Source organism: Enoplosus armatus, chromosome 6, assembly GCF_043641665.1.
Source record: "Enoplosus armatus isolate fEnoArm2 chromosome 6, fEnoArm2.hap1, whole genome shotgun sequence".
Lineage (NCBI taxonomy): Eukaryota > Metazoa > Chordata > Actinopteri > Centrarchiformes > Enoplosidae > Enoplosus > Enoplosus armatus.
This window is the reverse complement of record NC_092185.1, coordinates 583,464-605,202: the sequence shown is the minus strand read 5'-3', so window position 1 is coordinate 605,202 and position 21,739 is coordinate 583,464. Positions and strand designations below refer to the sequence as shown.

The 21,739-nt window shown below is 43.1% G+C and overlaps 2 protein-coding genes across 2 annotated transcripts; both read left to right on the top strand.

The window, feature by feature from the left end:
• The first annotated feature begins 1,487 nt into the window (after positions 1-1,487).
• Positions 1,488-10,216, top strand: LOC139286201 (uncharacterized). The gene is made up of 10 exons (XM_070906935.1): positions 1,488-1,539; positions 1,622-1,715; positions 4,899-4,986; positions 5,937-6,243; positions 6,554-6,647; positions 6,818-6,905; positions 7,526-7,844; positions 8,595-8,688; positions 8,863-8,950; positions 9,315-10,216. The coding sequence occupies exons 1-10, from the start codon at positions 1,488-1,490 to the stop codon at positions 9,876-9,878; spliced, it is 1,788 nt and encodes a 595-aa protein (XP_070763036.1). The 3' UTR covers positions 9,879-10,216.
• Positions 10,217-15,526: 5,310 nt separating this feature from the next.
• On the top strand, positions 15,527-21,467 carry LOC139286931 (protein FAM3C-like). Its single transcript, XM_070907875.1, has 10 exons — positions 15,527-15,545; positions 16,736-16,774; positions 17,805-17,888; positions 18,190-18,264; positions 18,351-18,459; positions 19,377-19,435; positions 19,543-19,593; positions 19,681-19,765; positions 20,343-20,469; positions 21,378-21,467. Exons 1-10 carry the CDS (start codon positions 15,527-15,529, stop codon positions 21,465-21,467), a joined length of 738 nt encoding a protein of 245 aa, XP_070763976.1.
• The last annotated feature ends 272 nt before the right edge of the window (positions 21,468-21,739 follow it).

The window sequence follows — 21,739 nt, the reverse complement described above, 5'->3', positions numbered from 1 at the left end:
GCACTTTAACTCGTCTTGAGATCAGATAAGATAAAACTTTATTGATCCCTGTGGGGGCGATTCATTGGCAACAAAATACAAAGAGAATATAGGTACCACTTTCTAATAAGTCACCTTTTATAAAGTCTTTATGAGCTGTAACTAGTGACTTTATTAATTGCTATTAGCTTCTTAACTAAATCTTTATGGAACAACTTCTTTGTTTTATCTTTTTGTAACTGTTTACCACTTCCGGAGAATCTGGACCATAATCCATTTATTAACTTCTAAATTATTGTAAATGTATTGTCAACCCAAAAAGTATTCTTACTAAGCACTGGTAAATTATTTAACTGATTAAACATTAATAAAGCCACAATAGTTACAATTTTATTAAGGGTGTCTTATTAGAAAGTGGTACCAGAATGAGTCTAAAAATAGAGCAACAAGGGTGAAATAAGCACTCAAAAGAAGAAGTACTCAAAACTTTTACTAAGTACCAATACCACAATGTAGAAGTACTCCATTACAAGTAAAAGTCCTGCATTCAAAAGTACAGTATTAATTATAAGTAAAGTATTATCAACAAAATGTACTATAAGTATTAAAAGTAACTGATGACTGGTCATAAATTACACTATTAGATTATTAATACTGATACTGAAGTACTTTAGTAAATGTACTTACAGTTATTTTCCACCACTGAATAAGATCAAGAAGTTGCTGTGTTAATGTTACATTACATTACACCACTTTATGTCACTTCGCATGTAACACATGAGTAGAAAGATAAACTACTGTGTCAGAGGTAATTCAGCTAGATTCAATGTTTGATTTTAAAATATCTGACTATATGAAACGTTGATTATTGGTATTGTATTACATTTGAAAGGTCTCTTATTAAACATTTTTATTGGTCATGTTTATGTCCAGTCCCGCCCTCCCGAGCTGCAGGTCACGTGACGGAGGGCAGGCCAGAGTGTAGTTATCGAGCGCACTCTCCTCTCCTCTCAGAGAGACGGGATGCAGGCTAGCTCTGGCAACGGTAACGGGTTTATTTACCGTTTCATTCACTCCAGGGACGATGGCATAAAGTAACGTTAAACAACGGATGTCAGAATAAGCTCAAGCTAACGGGAACTGCTGTCGTTGTGTGGCGGGAAGCCCGGCTCTGTGTCGGTGTGTTTAGGTTAGCTGTACTTCGCTAGCTAGCAGCCTGCTTCTTTAACGGTTTACTGGGAGTTGGCCTCGGAGGAGACAGCTAACCGCCGCCTGGTTAAAGTTACGTTAAATCTCTACCGGGACTGTCTCACATGGTGCACGGAGGAGCGCTGCTGTAGGAGACACGACGCTACTAAACTTGCAGGATGCGCTAGCGGATGTAGTTAGCATCAGGCCTGAATACCAGCACACTTCCACCCCTCCTTGTTTCCTTCCTTCCTTCCCTTCCTCCCTCCTCCTCCCTAGCTGCCCCAGGAGTACAGACCCTCTCTTCTTCCATGATAACAATGGAGTCAGCCCTGAACACGCTGCCACAGTTCCCAGAAAACTCCTATAAAAGTAAGTAATCATCACATTTCATAGATGAGCTTTTACACCGCCAGGGCTGGTGACCGTTGACCTTTGACCCCTCCTTCTTCAGTGACCGAGGAGGATGTGAAGAGGCTGATTGAGTTCAGGGCGTCCAACGAGTCTCTGTTCACAGGGAAAAGAAACTCTGCTAAGATAGCGTGGAGGTATGAACCAAGTGTTGGCTTTTCAAACTTCTCCGTTAGAGAGTTTTCCTCCCAGCTGACCCCCCCCCCCCCCCCCATGTGTTCCTCAGCACCATCTTAAAAGGCCTCGGGCTTGAAGGGAAGTTGACAGCAGACCAGATTGCCAAAAAATGGGACAACCTGCGGACAAAATACAAGGTAACGCGATGCAGTGAGGCTTTGAGTTAGTCAAAGCTACCTGGTGATCTGAAGCAGCAGCAGCAGGTCAGAGAGGTGTCGTATCTGCCACCATGTAGATCAGACATCCAGAGACTCACCTGAGTGATCTGAGTGTGTCTGCTGTTGGCATCACATCACTAAATACTAACCTCATTCAGGAGTGTGCTATAACTAATGATATGTATACACAGTGTCCACTTTATTAGGTACACCTAGCTAAAACTACGTCAGTCCTGCAGTAAAACCTCCCTTCGTGAAGGTTGTAATGTTCAGTTTGTGTTGAAGCTGTTTTTGAGATGTATGTGGAGTGACTGGAGGAGCCACTGCAAGCTTAAATGATCTTTGGGCGTAGTTATAGGCACATCACATGCAGGTACAACACCTGCACACTGACTCTGAACCACCAAATGAAAAGAATAGACAGGACTTAGCAAAGCAGAGATTGTTAGTGTAAAACTGTTAACTCATATTGACCCCAAACTGCTAAAATGTACATTAGATGCAGACTAGAATATGTGAACTTTCTGATTAAAGTGCGTGTGATTGCTAGCTGCTGAAATCTATTGTTTGAATAGCTGCGAATCTGCTACTGTTGGATTTCAGTGTTCAAAAAGTTTTGATTGACAGTAAGTACCTGTGTCAACCTTCAGGTGTCGACACAGGTACAGTCTGGATATTTCTGTTCTTTAAAGCTGCTAAAGAATGTATGTGGGGCCGTTGTCATAGCAACAGGTCCTGAGGCCCAAACTGGCAAAAGTGCAGCTTATTCACATTTAGCTGGATCTGGACCAAGAGTGTTTATATGTTTCAGAAACAGAGTCCTTTTCTTGGAGGTGTGATGATTTTAGATGAGAACATGCAGGTTATTTAGACTCCACTCTTATCTGTTGGTCTAATTATCACTTTTCACAATGAAGAGTTAAATAATTATACATGTTTAAATACACATCAGAATAAAATGGCTACAATTGAAACAGCTCTCTACTTATGTTGTCTTTATTTCAAAATAAGAGTGCACTATTAGTCATTATAACGTCATCCAGGTTAAGAAATGAATCATGTGACTTTGAACAAATAAAACACGTGAGTAATGCTCTATCCAAGACTCTGACCTGCTGCAGCTTGTGATGGTTTACACAGAGCAGGAACAACACAGACCAGACCGACGCAGACCCTCAATTGTACTATGAATGGAAGCGCGTGTGTCTGCACAAGCGGTACAAGTCCGCAGCGGTCCGCGGGTGTGAGAAGTATGTCAGGGGCTTAATATGCACCCTGGAGGCTCATTGTAGCTCAAGCTCTTTGACCACGTGTTTAAATTCTGTATTCTCTACGATGGCGTGCGGCCAAATATCTGCAGAGATAAACACTCCTGTAGCATCAGTTATTACGTTCGTCTGGATCTGCAGTGAGAGGCTGCCTGGACGCTGTGGGGAGGAGGACTCTCCTTCCAGTCTGGTTTTGTCTCTAATCGACAAATGTCGTGTTTGAAGTGTTTCCACAGACAGACCTGACTTCAGCTGAGCGATGTCGCTATACAGTTTGACACCACTTTCGCTGTAACTAACCGGAAACGGATGTTACTACGGTTGCTACAGCTGATAGACAACAACTGGTGCGTTGCCTAAACATCCCGGGTAAAACTTTCGCTCTAGAATTGTTGTTCCGCCGGACTGAAGTCCGCTGGTCTGTGTGCATTATGAAATGACAATTGCTCGTCTTAAAAAAAAAAGAAAAGAAAAAAAAAGGTATTCAGAGCTTATCTACCTGGGCAGCTGCCCAAAGTAGAGCCTATGTGTGGGAAACACTGCTGTGTTTGAAGAACCGAGTCAGCTGGATGAGAACAGGATCGTTGATTACAGCATGTTATCCTTGATTAGTTGAACCACTTGTGAAGAATCCTGTTGTCTTTTCCAGGACCTGAAGCAGCCCTACCAGGGCCAGGACAATATCGGGGGTGTCGTAGAGTCATGGCCCTGGTTCCACATCATGGATGAAGCCATGCAGGGTCGCCTCTACAACAGCAACCTGGTGCTGAGCCCGGAGACCGCCAACAATGGCGCTCACCGTGGCAACAGCCAGCACAGCCAGAGCCAGGAGAACACCGACATCTTGGAGTTCCTCATCAAAACGGAGATGGAGGACACGGTGGCAGCAGAGAACGCAGAGGATGATGGGACGGTTCACACAGAGACCCCCCCTGCTGAGGGAGTCCCTATGGGCTGGAGGAGGATGAGCGAGTGCTCCTATAAAAGTAGGCAGATACACCTGGCTGAGAGTTTAGATGGTCAAATACAGAAGATCAAAGTAGAAGGAATCAAACTGAATCCCAAACCAGACGTTCATATCTAACTACAACACATCAGCTGTATTATTGTGGTATAGGACAAATGTTTCCCACTGAAACATCAGCACATAACTAGAAACTGTTGTTGTTGTTGTTTACAGTGACTGAACCAGAAACAGAAAGAATGATCAAACTTCGAGCAGCGAACGAAGCACTTTTCACCGGCAGGAAGCATTCGGCCAAACCAGCCTGGAGGTGTGTGTGAAGTTTCAGATGGCTTCTGTTTGGTTTCCTTCTCAAACACTGTTCACCACCTGCAGCAGGTCAGGAGCGGGTTCCTTTCAGTCAGGTGGAGCTATGGGACCTTAATGTCCATACAGACTGTCAAGTGTGCTTCTGTTACAGTCTGGCTGACTATGTGTGTACGAGCGCTGTTTTAACTTTTTGTGAATCTCCAAACATATATACATATACAAACATACAAATATATAAATATACTGCAGATTTCATAGTAGAGTTTGACCACACTAGTGATATGGAGTTGATGTGGTTATTATTTTTGGTTGTATCATCCACGCGCATGAGGATCCTCGATTCACATCCTGCCGCTGGTTTCAAGATATTCCTCTGATCTACAGTAGGTGGCAATAACAAACAGTCTTCAGTCAGGGATTCAACCTGAGTGTCGTCTCTTACAGAGCCATTCTGTACGAGCTGGGTCTTCAGGGGAAGCTGACCACGGATCAGTTAGCAAAGAAGTGGGATAACCTGAAGAGGAGATACAAGGTAGGTCCAACCACCTCAACTCCAGAGGCAACCTATCCATGACTCGTAGTGACGTCTCTGTTCAGGTGACATTGGGCTTCATGAAAGAACCGCGCATACGAACAGATTCGTTCTCAAGTGGCTCGTACGGGTGAGTTAAGAGAACCTGTCACATTCACCAACTTTCTCATATTTAGAATTTTCTAAAACAGGTTCAGAAGCGATGGAGTGCAGATAGTCTGCCGATCTCCACAGGAGGTAAACACTTCGTGACTTAAGAGTTAGAAATATATTTAGAATTCCATAGTTAACCACAAAGATGAAAGTGTTTTTTTTATGAATGATTTTATTGTTATATTTGGGTAACTTCTTCAGTTCAGTAGTGAAACAGCTGCCTGAGGGTCTCTGTTCTTAATACCACCAACAGTGTAACATCAGATACTGTATAATGTAATATACTCAGTAAACACGACAGCTATTCAGTCTATGTAAGACAGAAAAAAGCAGCAAATTGTCATACTTGAGAAGCTGGAACCATCAAATGTTTCGCACTTAAAAAATGATAAAACTGTAGATTTTCCGTCGATCGCTGCGGCTCTACTAATGATCAAATGACTCGTGATGTTCATCAAGTTGAAATGAGCCATTTAAGAGAGTTTTTCCTGAATCCGACATGGAACAATCGTACAAACAAAGTCAGAGGGGTTTAGGATGGGTTTAGGAACAGGTTCATGCATGAGGCCAGATGTTTGTGGGTTAACTCCCCTCATTACTTTACAGGCTGTGACCAAATGTTCCTGCCAGCACTTTTTTATGAAATCCTTTCAAATGAAAATCGTGAGGGCATAGTGATAATGACAGCAGAGATGTCCCTGTGAGTTATGGATAACAGGAGTTGGTGCTGGTGGCGGTGTTGACAGGAGGATAAGGTCCCTCTGTGGACGATCTGTAGAGTTTTCTGTCTCTACCAGGAGCTGAAGTTTCCCGCTCGAGGTGTGGAGACGAACCCGAGCTCCTGGCCCTGGTTCTACCGAATGAACGACGCCATGGAGGGACGTTTCGCCGGGGCAGCGCCCATCCTCACGCCAATCGTGGAGGACGAAGATGAGGACTGTGAGCCGTTGTCGCCGACGCCCAAGAAACGAGCCCGGCGGAGCCGAGGGGGAATGGCCGAGTTCCTGACGGAGTCAGAGATGGACCTGCTGGTTGATAATGAAGACAAGAACGGATCCTCGGCTCTGGGAGATCTGCACCGCATGGCCGAGTTCACATACAAATGTAAGTTTAATGTAATGTACACGCGAGAAAATGTAACAGGTAACTGAAGACAATTGAATTGTGGGTAATGTAGGCACCAGGTTTGGACAAGGAAGAAGAATGTGTGGAATAGAAAAGACGACATCTCTCTCATCAATTTCTGTCCATCGTCAGTGTTACAGGAGAGTGATGATCTGTGGAATGAAACTGGGAGGGATGAAGATTGGATGATGATGCTTCAGTTTTTGGATTATTTTTCTGTTCTTTCTGTTGGCAAAGTATAAAATCAGAAGTGTAATTGAGTTGTGATTTTTGTTGACCTTCATTACAGTGACAGAGGAAGACACCAGGCGCCTAATCGAGTTACGAGCTGCTAACGAGTCTCTGTTTACTGGGAGGAGGAACACCGCCAAGCCAGCCTGGAGGTAAAGGAGCACAAAAGATGTTCCATCTGTGATCATAAAAATCACAGCGCTTAAGGGATCTGGACTAAACTATTACATGACATCTACATCCAGCTATATCTAAAGCCAAGATCCTTGTTGCGTGAATAGCCCTGGTTTTTTATCGTTGATGAGTTTGGTTTGGTCCACAGGGGAATAGTGAAGGAGATGGGTCTGACAGGGAAGATAACACCTGACCAGGTCGCCAAGAAGTGGGACAACCTGAAGACCAAATTCAAGGTGACAACCTTCGACACACGGGAACCATTAGTCTTACCTGTACAGGAAATGGAGTGGTGAAATAACTTTTCATCAGTCGGGCTAAGATAAGACGTGGCTTCTTAAACGCTATAGAAATAAATAAAATGGTAAATGATCTCACTTATATCACCCTTTTCAACCTTCACGGTTCCCAAAGCGCTTTACAGCTAAGTCTCATCCACACATTCACACACCAATGGCGACCGAGCTGCCATGCGAGGTGCTGGTCTCCATCAGGAGCAGCTTAGGGTTCAGTGTCTTGCTCAAGGACACTTTGACATGACGTGCGACAGTGCTAACCACTGCGCCACCATGCTGCCCAATACAGTCGTTTACCATTAATCAATCAGTTAGCTGATTGATTTTTTCTGTATACAAGTCAAGTGTGTCTGTACGTTGTAAACAAATCAAATGGTGCAAAGAAATACAAAATACCATCTTGATGATGGAGTCAAGGTCCACTTTAGGTCCTGGGAGATTGTGGATCTCAGAAACCTGAAGGCAGAGTGCTGTTCAGTATGGTAATGGGGGGCAGTGTGGGGGGCCCCTCCTGAGGTACACTGTCATCTCCACAATTTTGAGCTGTTCTGTGTTTGTAGGACCTGAAGTTTCCTCCTCGGGGGATGGAGGGCCAGACTAACCCGGCCTCCTGGCCCTGGTTCCAGCTGATGAGTGACGCTCTGGAGGGACGACTGGTGGGAAAAGCTCCCAGAGTGACGCCCGTCTGGAGCAGTGAGGAGGACGGCGTCTTCGGCTCGTCTCCGCCGGCAGACAGAGACTGTTTAATGGCAGAGAGGAGCAGCGTGTCTGAGCTGGAGAGCATGGTGGGGGGAGACACCGCCGAGGCTGATGGGAACGTAACCTACATTGATGCCAGTGGAGAGGAGTGTTCGACGCCCTCTGACCTCTCCTATAAAAGTAAGACGGCTTCTTCTTCTGGGTTTATTAGTGTTTCTACATCAGCAGTGACGTTTTGTGGAATATATTTAAATGTGTGTGTCTGTATCGTTATAGCCCTTTTATAGTTGTGTGTGATATTGTTTATATTCTGTCTTTTAATCTCTGTTGGATGAATCTGCTGTTTGTTGCTTGATTCTTTTCCCTTTTATAACCATTTTTATTGTTATTCACATTTAGTTACTGTGTTTTGCTTGATTTGCATGGAGCGCTGTCATTTCAATGATTGCATGATGAATAAATAGATGAAACCTGAAACAGTTGACTAATCAATTAGTTGATGGACAGAAAATGATGAATTAACTGTTTCATAATAATTATGCCTTTATTAGAGAGTGGACGGTAGAGATATGACCTCCAGGTCACCAGGACGCATTTGAAGACATCACGTCGTACATTTCAACATTTTATATACTGAATGATCAAGATTAGTCAATAATGAAAGTAATTGTTAGTTGCAGCTCTAAAATAGACCCTTGAAAGTGCAACAAACACCACGTTCTCTCTTAGAAACACTCTTAGTTCATTATGAACTTTATCGTCCACAGTGTTGAAAATGATCTTCACCAAACAGCATAAATAAGAAAACAAACGTTCAATTAAGGCCGGCATCAAGCCTACATTTAGCAGATGTATATTGTCTCTGATCTATATATTCTCGCCTGACTGTTTCCTACATGCTGTCTGTCTCTTTACCTGTCTGTCTCTCAGTGTCAGACCAGGACACCAGGAGGATGATCAAACTTCGAGCTGCTAACGAGGCGTTGTTCACTGGGAGGAGAAATGCTGCCAAAGCTGCCTGGAAGTAAGATACTGTCTTTTATGGTTAAATGTCATGCAACAACTTCCATATTCTCTCACTCATCAGTGTGCTGCTGTCCTGGTGTCCATGCTGTCTGTCCTGGTGTCCATGCCTGGTGTCCATGCCGTCTGTCTTGGTGTCCTGGTGTTCATGCTGTCTGTCCTGTCTCTCACTCAGGGCTATCCTGAAGGAGCTCGGGCTGCAGGGAAAAGTTTCAACCTACCAGATGGCAAAGAAGTGGGACAATCTGAAGAGGAGATACAAGGTGGTCTGTTCACTAACATCCAGTCTGATGTTATTCTATGTTTTTGTTCTAGTCAACAACACTCATGTGTTGACCCAAACCATCAATGCGTCTCTGACTTCCTGTCCTGGCTCTCAGTTCACAGCCCATTGGTTCCTATTGAATATGTGAATCTTAAAAACACCTCACAAGTACATAGTACATGTTTAAAACAGCTGCTCACTTTTATCAAACAAACAGGAGGAAATAGTGTATTTGTTGAGGACTATTTTCAGAGTTGGATGAATCCACATTTGGTGCTCTAGTGAGTATTTGGGGCAGCTCCTCTTCTCTATTTTTATCTCCTTCTCTCCCTTCCTCCTCCTCCTCCTCCTCCTGTCTTTAGGATCTGAAGTATCCTCCTGTTGGGATGGAGAGTGTAGCAGATGGCACCTCCTCCTGGCCTTGGTTTCACCTGATGAATGAAGCCATGGAGGGTCGCCTGGCGAGCAGCGCCCCCCTCCTCACCCCCGTCACACAGGATGATGAGCAGCACCCCGACCCTGTCCCCAGACACAGGCCCCGGCCCGCCCCTCCCCCCTCCTCCTCCTCAGACTACGGACAGGAGGCGTTTGGCGGCGACGCCGAGCAGAACCAGCGGAGCTCGGAGGCGTGCGACGGGCCGCTGGGAGGACTGGAGAGGGAGTGGGAGATGGTGGAGAGGGAGAGGGTGGCTCTGGAGCGAGAGAGGGAGATGGTGGAGAGAGATAGAGCGGCTGTGGAGAGAGAGAGGGCGGCGGTGCAGGCGGAGAGGCTGTGGCTGGAGAGGGAGAGGGCGGCGGTGGAGCGGGACAGAGCCATGGTGGAGCAGGAGAGAGCGACGCTGAGCCGAGAGAGGGAGGTGCTGGACCAGAGAGCCTTGATGCTGAACTCTGTAGGACACTCTGGACACCTCAACGCCCTCATGTAGACCATCAGGCTTGGGGATGTGGACCGTCCCTGTAGAGACATCCTGGTATGTCATGGAGGTCTGGACCTTCTGCCTGGAGGAGTGAACCACTGACGAACCACTGACAGACCACAGAGGAGATGTAGACCTGGTGCACCACTGTGGTCGAGCCATGTTTGGATGTAGACATGGTGGCTGTTGGTCTTCCACACAGAGCCGGGCGAAGGACGGAGGATTGACCTCGCTGGGGGACTGGTCCTGGAGATGTAGACCGCCCGGGGACGTAGACCATTTTAATAGGAGGGCTGCACAATTAATAATAATAATAACAGTTTCAATCTGGATTTTTTGAGACCAATAGTGACAAATATTTGAGTTTACATAAATCCAACATGTCAGCAGATAGTAATTTTTTACATAAACGATGTAGCTACAGATTGATTTGTTTTGTTTTTTTAAAGAATTGTGACAAAGATACAACATCTCAGCTTCTGCTGATGTCGTCGGCTGGCCGATTGGTTGGTCTCGCTCTAGTTTGCACTTCCTGAAGTGGTACAGGTTACTCACCTGTAGAAGTATCCAGGTGTAGCATCATCTGAAGGGTACAGAGAGGTTAGAGTAGTTTCTCCCACACTAGTTAGCGTCCTGTATGCTCCAACAGAAGAGCATGTCGGGTGGTCGAACAGCGTCTGAACCCCCCTCCCCGTTTTCTGTATTATTTCTGTAACTTTCTGAAACCGACTCCCACCTCACGCTCCACAAACATTTTTCCTCTTGAAATTTGAAACTCGGCGGTATACATCCGCACCGACTGCACGCTGCTCAGCGTTGATGCCTGGCTCCTTGGTCGATGGTACCTCCACCCCATCATTTCCTTTTCCACCTTCTCTCAAAACACACAGGCCATCAGTTCAGCAAGGTACTTACAACGTATTAAGATGAGAAGAGCGTGGAGGCAAATAGAAAAACCACTGTAAACCTGTTAACTGTCTCAAGTGGCCTTCCTGTGTGTTGCTGTAGATGTGTCCACAGCGCCCTCTACAGCTCTGGAGAGCGACAGCAGCTCCCACACAGAAGAGTAGGTCCACAATAACTGATGTGGACAGTGTGCACGCACCCACGGAGGAGATGGAGCGTGGGATGCCACAGCGACCATGCTTTTAGCTGTAGGCAGCATAAGGCCCCAACAGCCAAGCAGAGGGGTTAGCCTGACAGGTGAAGCCCAGGGCACAAATAGATCATAAAGACTCAATGCTGCTTTTCTGCTTGTTTTTACTTACGGTTATTTTAGCAGGACGCCTCCTGACATATTTTATCTTTTTTAGAAGAGACCAAAGTGGTAGCACAGAGTAGCTAACGCACACTTATTTTACATCCTTCATGTTCAGCAGAGGAAGACGGGGAGGCATGAAAAATAGTTACAACCTCGTCATCGATGCTGCTTGCTGCTCAGTTTCGTCTAATATTTCAGTTGGACCCTGAAGAAGCAGTTGTGTCGAGAGCCGATGCGTCCGATAAAACCATAATTTTTGAGTTGAAACTTTACAAACAGTGGAAACAGTCGGTGTCGTGTTGGCTCCTTGATCCGAGAGACTGCGTTTTTGGAAGGATGATTTGCTGGTTTAATAAATGATGACACTGAATTCGGACATGTCTGAGGGAACGATCCCTGTTACAACATGGACGCTTTAACAAAAAACACAAAGTGTAAAGAAGTATTTGTAGCTGAAGGCAGTTTACTTTTTCTTTCTCGACACTGATTTGAATCACTGAACTCTGATCCAACACCAGTGTTCCTCTTTCCCCCAATCTAACTATGAGAAGAATGAGGCTCCTGCTGTGACGGAATAATATTAATATTATTAATCACTGAATGTTTAATATTCCTGATGAATGATTGGACATGATGACTTTGAGATAATTGTGCAGCTCTCCCTGTTCAGACCTCTGCGTGCTGATGAAGAACACTGGTGTAATTTGACCCTGGAGGTGTACACCAGTGTTCCCAGTAGACCGCCACTGTGTGTAGACAAACCCGGGATGGAGATCACTGTGGACTGATGATGTGGAGCCGCCTCATCGAACAGTGTTCAGGCTGTGAAAGCTGTTTATCCTGGACATGAATCTACATGAATACTAATGTGCATTCAAGTGTTTCCCACTCGGAATGTATTTGTGCGGCTCACCAGGAGACCATTTGCTCATTTCTGTATTTATTTACAAAATCTTTTTTGGTCAGAGCTGCGGCTCCAGTTTGTTCCTCTCATGAGTCGGACAGTGCTGCACTTAAGTTCAGCTGCAAACTGCCAATAGAGTTACAACCAATCACAGGCGAGCCTGATGACATAATAATTATAAGAGATTTCTCATCATGATCACAAAACAATATTTATGTTCACAAGTTCGATCTTTTAAATTCTATTTTGTTTTGCCAACAAAGTGAAAGTTTTTTTAATGTTTTATACACCAAACCAGAGCTGAAACGATTAGTCGATTAATCAGTCGACCAACTTAATATTAACCAGCCGCTATTTTGATAATCGAGCAATTGTTTGTCGTGTTTCAGATTTGCTGATTTTCTTCAAATGTTTTATTTTGTCAGACAAAAGTCCAAAAATATTCAGAGCATTTCTGCTTCACAAATCACCGCAGCGATCAATCCATTATCAAAATAGTTGCTGATGAATTTTCTGTCAGCCAATTAATCTCATCATTGCAGCCTTAGTTTCTTTTCCCTGAACTTTCAACTAAGTGGACCTTGTGTTAAGATTATTTTTTAAACAATTTCCCAAAATGAACTTTAATGCTCAGTTTATTTGTTTGTTCTTAGAAAACAAATAAAACCCAGAGAGAGAAACACGATGCTTCTGTACGTTTCTGTCAGAAGCTTTAAACTTGTGATAAAAATCAACATAATCATTTCTGTCCCGACAAGAAACACTTCTTTAAAACTCTCTTCTGTAGTAAGGGACACTTGAGTCCTTCGGGTTCATTTATTCAAAGGACGTGAGTCACGCAGCAGCAAACAGCAGAAATCCAGAGTTTGCCCGGTTTGGAGGTGTTGCTGTCCAACTGTTTGATTTTGAGGATTCAAAACTGTTAAAAGCTCCAGAAAACTTAGTGAACAAAATTATTTTGTCAAACAAATTAAAACATTTTCTGCAGGTTGCCTGCTTCACTCGAGGTCAACCGCCACAATAAATTCTCTTCCTGTTGGAAACACTGAAACCTGTCCTGAAGACAGACTCTGTCTCTGGATCATTAAAGACTTCGAACACAGAAGCTTCAGACGCCTTCGGACAGAGCTGTACATTAAATCTTCCCTGTGAATGCAATAAGTGTGTTGTGTCCTCCAGCCAAACGCTGAATGTGTCTAAAACATCTGGCCTGTTGGTTTGCAGCATCATGACGTCGTTGCTGAACACAGATGATTGTCTGCAGACAGATCTTTAACCAAAGTTCATCGTCTGTTTGAATCTATTTTTCAAGAAGCGTCTGATGACGTGGTCATGTTGTAGCCTTCAATAAACGGACCGGAACCACTTCTCTACTGTTCTGTCTGACCGCTGGTTACTATGGAAACCTCCTGCGTAATAAACACCAATGGGCTTAATGTGATGGGGTGACTGCAGTGTTGTTCATCTGCATCAATAACTCCGTTATGCTCGCGTTGGTTGAAAGATACAGAATAAATAGCTGCTGATACTGATCAATACGCTTCTTTCACTATATTTATATCATCAATTACAGCAGAAATATAAACATTTATTATCAGAATCAGAAATACTTAATTGAGCCCCGGGGGGAAATTGTAAGGACATTGTAGGACATCTTTACAATTTGAACCATCAATAAGTTGCTCATAGAGTTGAGCCGTAATATAAACAAACATAATATCATCAAACATAATATAAACAAACCAAATATCAACAAACATAATATCATTAAACATAATATAAACAAACATAATATCATCAAACGTAATATAAACAAACCAAATATCAGCAAAGATAATATAATCAAACATAATATCATCAAACATAATATCAACAAACCAAGTATAGTCAAACATAATATCAACAAACCAAATATAAACAAACATATCATCAAACATAATGTAAACAAACTAAATATCAACAAACATAATATCATCAAACATAATATAAACGAACATAATATCAAATATAATCTCATCAAACATAATATAAACAAACATATCATCAAACGTAATATAAACAAACCAAATATCAACAAACATAATATAAACAAACATAATATCATCAAACATAATATCAACAAATATAATATCATCAAACATAATATCAACAAACATAATATCATCAAACATAATATAAACAAACATAATATCAACAAACCAAATTATATAAACAAACATAATATCATCAAACATAATATAAACAAACATAATATCATCAAACATAATATAAACAAACCAAATATCAACAAACATAATATCATTAAACATAATATAAACAAACATAATATCATCAAACGTAATATAAACAAACCAAATATCAACAAATATAATATAAACAAACATAATATCATCAAACATAATATAAACAAACCAAATATCAACAAACATAAACAAACATAATATCAACAAACATAATTTCAACAAACATAATATGATCACAGCATCAGAATCAGAATCAGAAATACTTTATTGATCCCCGGGGGGAAATTGTACATGTAGGTGCTCTCTATAATGGATGGCAGCCAGCAGCCAATCAGCACGATGGTCTGTGTATTTTAATGCAGATTAAGAATCTTAATTAAGATTTTTCAAGAGGACCTATTATGCTTTTCCTTATTTTGTGTCATGTATATGATGTTACAGTGTTGGATATTCATACTAAACGTTGCCAAAGTTGCCAAATAATGAGGTAATCGTACGTAAAAGTAATCCCTGTGAGCCAACAGCTCAGCTGCAGACTGCTCTGAACGCTCCGTTTCGGTCTTTTCAACCGCCATGTCTGTCTGATGTCAGATAGGCACGGATGTCCTTATATGGTATCTCTGCTCCAGGCACAGACCAGATGTTTATGTTTATGTTAACGTTGCTTAGTAACGTTAGGTTTACAGTTTGCCTTTGGAAATTCTTCCAAAGACTTGAACTTGGCCGGCCAATCAGAAGAAAGTGGGCTTTTAGGGAGGCGGGCCTTGAAGAGACAGGAGCTCAAACGGCTTGTTTCAGACAGAAGGTGAACTGAGAGGCTGCATGAAGGGCCACAATAAGATGAAGAAGGACTTATTTGAACTGTGAATCATGCAAAGCTGCTCTAGTGGAATCACAAAATGAAAATATAGAGGTGGAAATTAGCATAATAGGTCCCCTTTAATGATTAATTAAGAAGTGTTGAGCAGCTTCAAGAGCTCAGAGCTTTAGTTGAACTCTTTGTGCCTTTGAGGGCTGCACATTCACCGTGTAAACAAAAGGTAACTTTATGTCTGTACACAGTCCTTCATTCACTTTATAATGTTATCGCCTGGTGAGTAATGTGGACTCTGGCCTCTGGGCGCAGCTGATTGACTGTAACCAGGTTATCTGGCCCAGGGAGGCGGAACAGGACAAGCATGTTTGTCCAAGCAGCTCCGGTAAGTGAACGCCCTGTGAGACTTGGAGTCAGCGGCCGGACGTCAGAGACATGCTCACAGTCACAGTAGGTCAGTGGACAAATGTCTTCATTTATACTTTTTATTTATTTTACAGTCTTCTTCATCACATGGAAAAGTAAGAAGAGCCGTGATTCAGTTGTTTCACACCTGCACAGGTGTTTGCAGAGAAGAAATACATTCACTCAAATACTGAATCAAGTTTTGAGGTATTTGTTTACCTTTCACTTATCTTAAATTCGTAATGCAGGACCTGTACGTCTTATTTTTCAACTAGAAACTGTTTTGATAATCAGTTAATAATTTGAGTCTGCCTCCAGATGTTTCTGCTCTTCTCTGTTTTTCAGGAAACTGAACATCTCTGAGTTTTGACCAAACGAGACATTTGATTCTGACTCTTTCATTAGATTTTTATTTTGTGATGTTTTATAGAAAGTTTTACTTCTATATTTCTGCATTCGTGTTGCTACTAGAGCTGCAGTAGTCAGTTAATCGATTAGTCAATTGACAAAGAAACGTATCTGATTCAGTTGTTGAGTCATTATTCAAGCCAAACATTTGCTGCTTCCAGCGTCTCCAACGTGAGGAAGTGCTGCTGTTCAGTGTCGCATATGATGGTGAACATTTATGGGTTTCAGACTGTTGGTCAAACAAAATAAGAAATCTGAATATGTGAGAGTTTTTATTTTATAGACAAAATCAATAATTGGGGAATGTTTGGGCAGATTTATTAGTTTCTTTGTAATTGTTCAGTTTGATCAGAATGAACTGAGATTAGAAAAGTATAAAAAAAAAACAGAAAATAAGAGCAGGACTGTTAATGGAGTATTCATTCAACAATCGGTCGATTAATATCAGTCCACACAAAGGGAATCTTTAGTAAGTAAGCTGTTTTTCTTCTCAAATGTGACGATTTGAATCTTTTATGTGAAAGTAAATTGAACGTTTTGGTGGTTGGTCGAACAAAACAAGTAATCTGTTTCTTGTTTTAGGTCATTTTATTTATTTATTCTCATCTGCAAAATAATTGCGAGAATGAACAAACAGAAGCTGCAGGATTCAAACTAAATCAAGCAGAAACAAAAATAAACAAATCGTTTACAGAAAGAAAGTCATTTCAAAAAAGACAAAAGGGAGTTAAATAATTCGAGCCCATGAATGTATAGTAATAATATGAATAATATGAACCCTGTGTGTGTGTGTTTATGTCTTCATTCTTCTCTTTATGTTTTTTTTAACAGGAGGACCAAGAATGACAAGACGAAGTAACTTCAGAGGAAGTAAGTTTTCATTCAGCTCATGACTTTGTGTGTGTGTGTGTGTGTGTGTATTATTCCTCATTGATTATTGACCTTCACTGTAATCGTTCATCTCGTCTAATGTGGGATTAGAAAGAGAGAGAGAGTCGTATCTTGATGTAAACCTCTGACACTTACAGCTGTTCATTAGTTATTAGTTAGTTGTGACGTATTTAAATATGTAATCATGAATTTACTGTTTGATTCAAAGCTGGCGGTGGAGGAAGAATCTTTAATTTAGTAAAAGTAAAACATATTAGTAATAAAATGACTGTTGATGCGTTAACATTTGGATCTTACAGATCAGAAATGGAGTTTGTTTAGTTTACTTTAGCTTTTTCCTGGTTTGAAGAATGAATGAAATCCTTCCAGTCGTACTGTTCGTCTCCATTATTCATTCATTCACTCAACCTTTATTTATACAGGGTGCAGTCAGAGCAGTCCACTTTGTATGTTTACACATGTAAATAAATGATGAGGGTTAAAACGATGGCATTAAAGCAGCGTTAAGCTAAGTTAAAGTTAATTTTTAAGATCTACACCTCACTCAGATTTAACCTTTGCAGGAAAGCCGGGTTTACCTGTACAGGTGCTGTCGATGACAAGGCACCTCAAAGTGCTCTAACCACACACGTCACCTGCATCCATAGGCAGTATGTTACCTGATACTGTTTGCATATATAGGTGGTGTATATTATATATATATATTATATGTCCTGGTGACATGTGGCATCCTGGAGCACCAGCTAGTCTCTAACTGTGTCTGTCTGCTGCTGAGCAGGTAGAGTACAGAGGGTTCATCAGAGACTGAGACTGAACCGGACAGGAAGCGTGCGATGATGATGATTCTCTGTGGGTTTGTCACCTACCACACATGTATGTATGTAGAGTATGAGCTGCCAGTTTCTGGGCCGGGTGGTTGGACAGCTCAGAACTGGATCGACAGAAGTCTCTCTTTGTGATCAGGTCTGACTGGTGCAGTGGGTCTGTTGTCTCTGTGTGTCTCCTGCAGGGGTTTTGCAGAGCATCATGGTGATGGTGCCTGCAGTTGTCTTCATCACACTCATCCTGCAGAAATACAGCAACCCCTTCACAGGTAGGAGCCTGTCACACCTCACAGATGGTACTCTGGCATCTTTTAAAGCCACGATGTGTGGAGGGTTGATGTGACTGGAACATGTTGAATGAGACGATCAGAGTTTATTGAAGTCTCTTTTCATCCACTAGAAGTTAGAACTGTTTTAAAAAGTGGACCTGTTGTGACTTTCTGTAACTTCTTCTCGTTCTGTAACTTTAACTCTTGACTTTAATCGGTCAGACAGTTGAAGCGTCCCTTTGACCGTCTGTGTAGTCGTCCTGATATGACTTTGACGTCTCTGTAACTCTTGTTGTTCCAGTTGATTGGCATCGTGTTTTATCTGAAGGCTCGGGCGCGTCCAGCCAGACCTTCAAGACGCTTCCCAAACAGTCAGGTCAGTGATCGATTCAAGCTGATCAGAATGAACGAGTGACGTTGATCTGATGGGGGATTGATCCATGTTCTGCCTTTCCTGTCCAGCTGGATCGTGTATTATAAAGAGATACTGTCCAGAGGATAACTTCAGCTTCTTCGTCCAGAGTGGAGCCGCTAACGTCGTGGCTCCAAAGATCTGCATCCAAAACAACCTGTAGGTGTTTCAACTTTCTCTCCCTTCACTTCCTACTTTTATTTCTCCTCACTGATCCTCCTGGATGTCCTCTGTTCTCTGGTCCCCTGGTCCTCTGTCCTCTGGTCCTCTGGTATCCTGGTCCCTGATCCCTGATCCCCTGGTCCTCTGGTCCCCTGGTCCTCTGGTCCCCTGGTCCTCTGTCCTCTGTTCTCTGGTCCTCTGTTCTCTGGTCTCCTGGTCCTCTGTCCTCTGGTCTCCTGGTCCTCTGGTCCCCTGGTCCTCTGTCCTCTGGTCCTCTGGTCCTCTGGTATCCTGGTCCCCTGGTCCCCTGGTCCTCTGTTCTCTGGTCCTCTGTTCTCTGGTCCTCTGTCCTCTGGTCCCCTGGTCCCCTGGTCCTCTGTCCTCTGGTCCTCTGGTATCCTGGTCCCCTGGTCCCCTGGTCCTCTGTCCTCTGTTCTCTGGTCCTCTGTTCTCTGGTCTCTTGGTCCTCTGTCCTCTGTCCTCTGGTCTCCTGGTCCTCTGGTCTTCTGGTCCTCTGGTCTCCTGGTTCTCTGTCCTCTAGTCCCCTGGTCCTCTGTCCTCTGGTCCTCTGGTCCTCTGTCCTCTGTCCTCTGGTCCTCTGGTCCTCTGGTATCCTGGTCCCTGGTCCCCTGGTTCTCTGGTCCCCTGGTCCCCTGGCCCTCTGTCCTCTGGTCTCTGTTCCCCTGGTCCTCTGGTCCTCTGTCCTCTGGTCCTCTGGTATCCTGGTCCCCTGGTCCCCTGGTCCCCTGGTCCTCTGGTCCCCTGGTCCCTTGGTCCCCTGGCCCTCTGTCCTCTGGTCCTCTGGTCCTCTGTCCTCTGGTCTCCTGGTCCTCTGGTACTCCTCCTGCAGTCACTGGTTTGTTGCTTGTCCTTGGCGTGTCTTGTTGTCTGACAGTAGATCAAACCTTCCTCAGGGTTCTTGGATCCGTACTGAACAACGCTGGATATGGAATAAACATTGTTATAATAAATGGTGAGTGTTGAACCAGTAAACCTCTGCATCACCTGTACTTAAGGTTCATTCCTGTCCCTCGTAGTAAAGTGGCTGCAGCTACTTTCACAGGTCTCTTTCTTAAACAGGTAAAACAGGAGAAGTCACAAAGACCGGTCACTTTGACATGTACAGCGGCGGTACGTAGCAGCTGATGTCACCATGTGGTCCTGTGTGATTAGATGATTTGAAAGACTGAAAAGACGGAGGACATGTTTGTGTTGCAGATGTAAAGCCCCTCATTGAACTCCTGAGGAGCATCGAGGAGGGCTCTGCTGTGCTGATGGCGTCCTTTGACGAACCTTCATCAAAGTAAAAGTCTCTTGTTTGTTAGCAGAGAAACGTGATCATGTTGCCGAGCTGTCAGTCAGTTAGAGATGAACCGAGCAGAGTGGACGTGTACATGTCTACAGCTAACAACGCTCGAAGAAGAAGACACATTCAAAGTTCCTACCGAGTTCAGAACAAACAAACAAGTGTGGGTGTGTACTGTAAAGACGAGTGATGGGTTGGAAACAAACAGAAGAAGAAGTCAAAGTGAAGGTGAACACACCTGAAAGGTTGTTAATAATCCCTCATTGGACAGGGAGACACAGGTCACAGTTGAACCAGGAAGTCGGTCTTTGTTCACTTTCCATCAAACTGTTTGATCATTTTACCGTTTCAATGTCTAACCAATGAAAATCAATTGTGTTCCTGAGTGAAGTGACTGGATTTAAAGGACCCTCATTTTATATGAAGAGAAGATTAGATCTTTTTCATTTCTTCAGGTCATTCGTTCCCTCAGTTTCGGATCGATTTGTTCAGTTACATATTGATCCGCTCTGCTTGTGTAGATCCTGTTCAGTCTGAGTCGTCTCCACACGTGTATGTTGGCTTGTTTTAACAGGTTAAACGAGGATGCGAAGAAGCTGATTTCTGAACTGGGAAGCTCTGCTGTCCGGTCACTGGGCTTCAGAGATAACTGGGTGTTCGTTGGTGGGAAAGGAGCAGCAGTGAAGAGCAGCTTTGAGAAGGTAACGCCTACAAGCTCATGTTGACTTTATACTGAGTCTTCAGTGACACTGGGTTCATCATGTCACGCAGAGTAGAAACAGGGAGAAACAACTAGCTTAGCTTAGCATAAAGACTGGAAACAAGGGGAAACAACTAGCTTAGCTTACCATAAAGACTGGAAAATGGGGAAATAGCTAGCTTAGCTTAGCATAAAGACTGGAAACAGGGGGAAACAGCTAGCTTAGCATAGCATAAAGACTGGAGAGAGGGAGAAACAGCTAGATTAGCTTAGTGTAAAGACTGGAAACAGCTAGCCTGGCTCTCTAAAGAAATTGTCTGACACGTTACCCCCTGAAAACAGCAAATTGTCATGTTCACACACAGCATGTTAGTCAGGGAGCTTCAGAGGAGCTGGTAGGTGGACTTTGTTACCTTTGGACAGAGCCAGGCTAGCTGTTTCCCCCTGTTTCCAGTCTTTATGCTAAGCTAACAAGCTGCTGGCTGTAGCTTCATATTTAGCGTACAGACATACGAGTGGCATCAATCTGAACATGTGACTCTCAGAGAGGAAGAGAAGAGGATTTACCTAAATATTCCTTTAAGGGTAACAGAGCTGCAACTAACAGTTATTTTCATTATTGATAAATTATTTTCTTAATAAATCGATTAATTGTTTGGTCAATAAAATGTCAGCAAATAGTGAAAAATGCTCGTGATGATACATTACTTGTTTTATTCGACGGACAGTCCAAACTTTAAATATAATCAGTTACAAGCTGCACACATGATTTTGCTTCAGAAATGACTGAAAAGGTTTTTATCTAATCGATGCTCTAAAGGGAAACACGTCTTCCAGAGCTTTTCTGGTGTCTGGTTGGTGTTGTTTGGGCTGCATCAGAATCAGCACGTCTCTGTCTGTTTGTTCCAGTACCTGAAGAATGACAACGCAAAGAATAAATACGAAAACTGGCCCGAGCTCATCGAACTACAAGGATGCATCCCCAAATACCTGGAGTGACGTGCCGGTCCATCGAATCATAAAGCAGCAGAAACAGGATATTTGTTGAACTGAGCCAACATATGACTGTATGAACCGAAGCCTGGCAGGTAAACTGATATCTGTGTGACCTGCTGGGCTGGATGAGCCAGACACTGCATCATTAGAGTTAAACACAGGTTTGAAGGTAACATGAACACTGAATTCTGTCACTGTGGAAAAAAGACTGGTGGACATTTAAAACTTTTTATTGGGGTCTGAAGGACAGTTAGCATCAAACAGGACTGCTTTGT

Excerpts from the sequence above, each read along its gene's own strand:
- LOC139286931 (XM_070907875.1), top strand. Across the intron at positions 19,594-19,680 it reads CTTTGACATGTACAGCGGCG|ATGTAAAGCCCCTCATTGAA; the intron begins GTACGTAGCAGC and ends TTTGTGTTGCAG. Across the intron at positions 20,470-21,377 it reads TGAAGAGCAGCTTTGAGAAG|TACCTGAAGAATGACAACGC; the intron begins GTAACGCCTACA and ends TGTTTGTTCCAG.
- LOC139286201 (XM_070906935.1), top strand. The coding sequence starts at position 1,488 with ATGGAGTCAGCCCTGAACACGCTGCCACAGTTCCCAGAAAACTCCTAT. Across the intron at positions 1,540-1,621 it reads CCCAGAAAACTCCTATAAAA|TGACCGAGGAGGATGTGAAG; the intron begins GTAAGTAATCAT and ends CTCCTTCTTCAG. Across the intron at positions 7,845-8,594 it reads CTCTGACCTCTCCTATAAAA|TGTCAGACCAGGACACCAGG; the intron begins GTAAGACGGCTT and ends TCTGTCTCTCAG.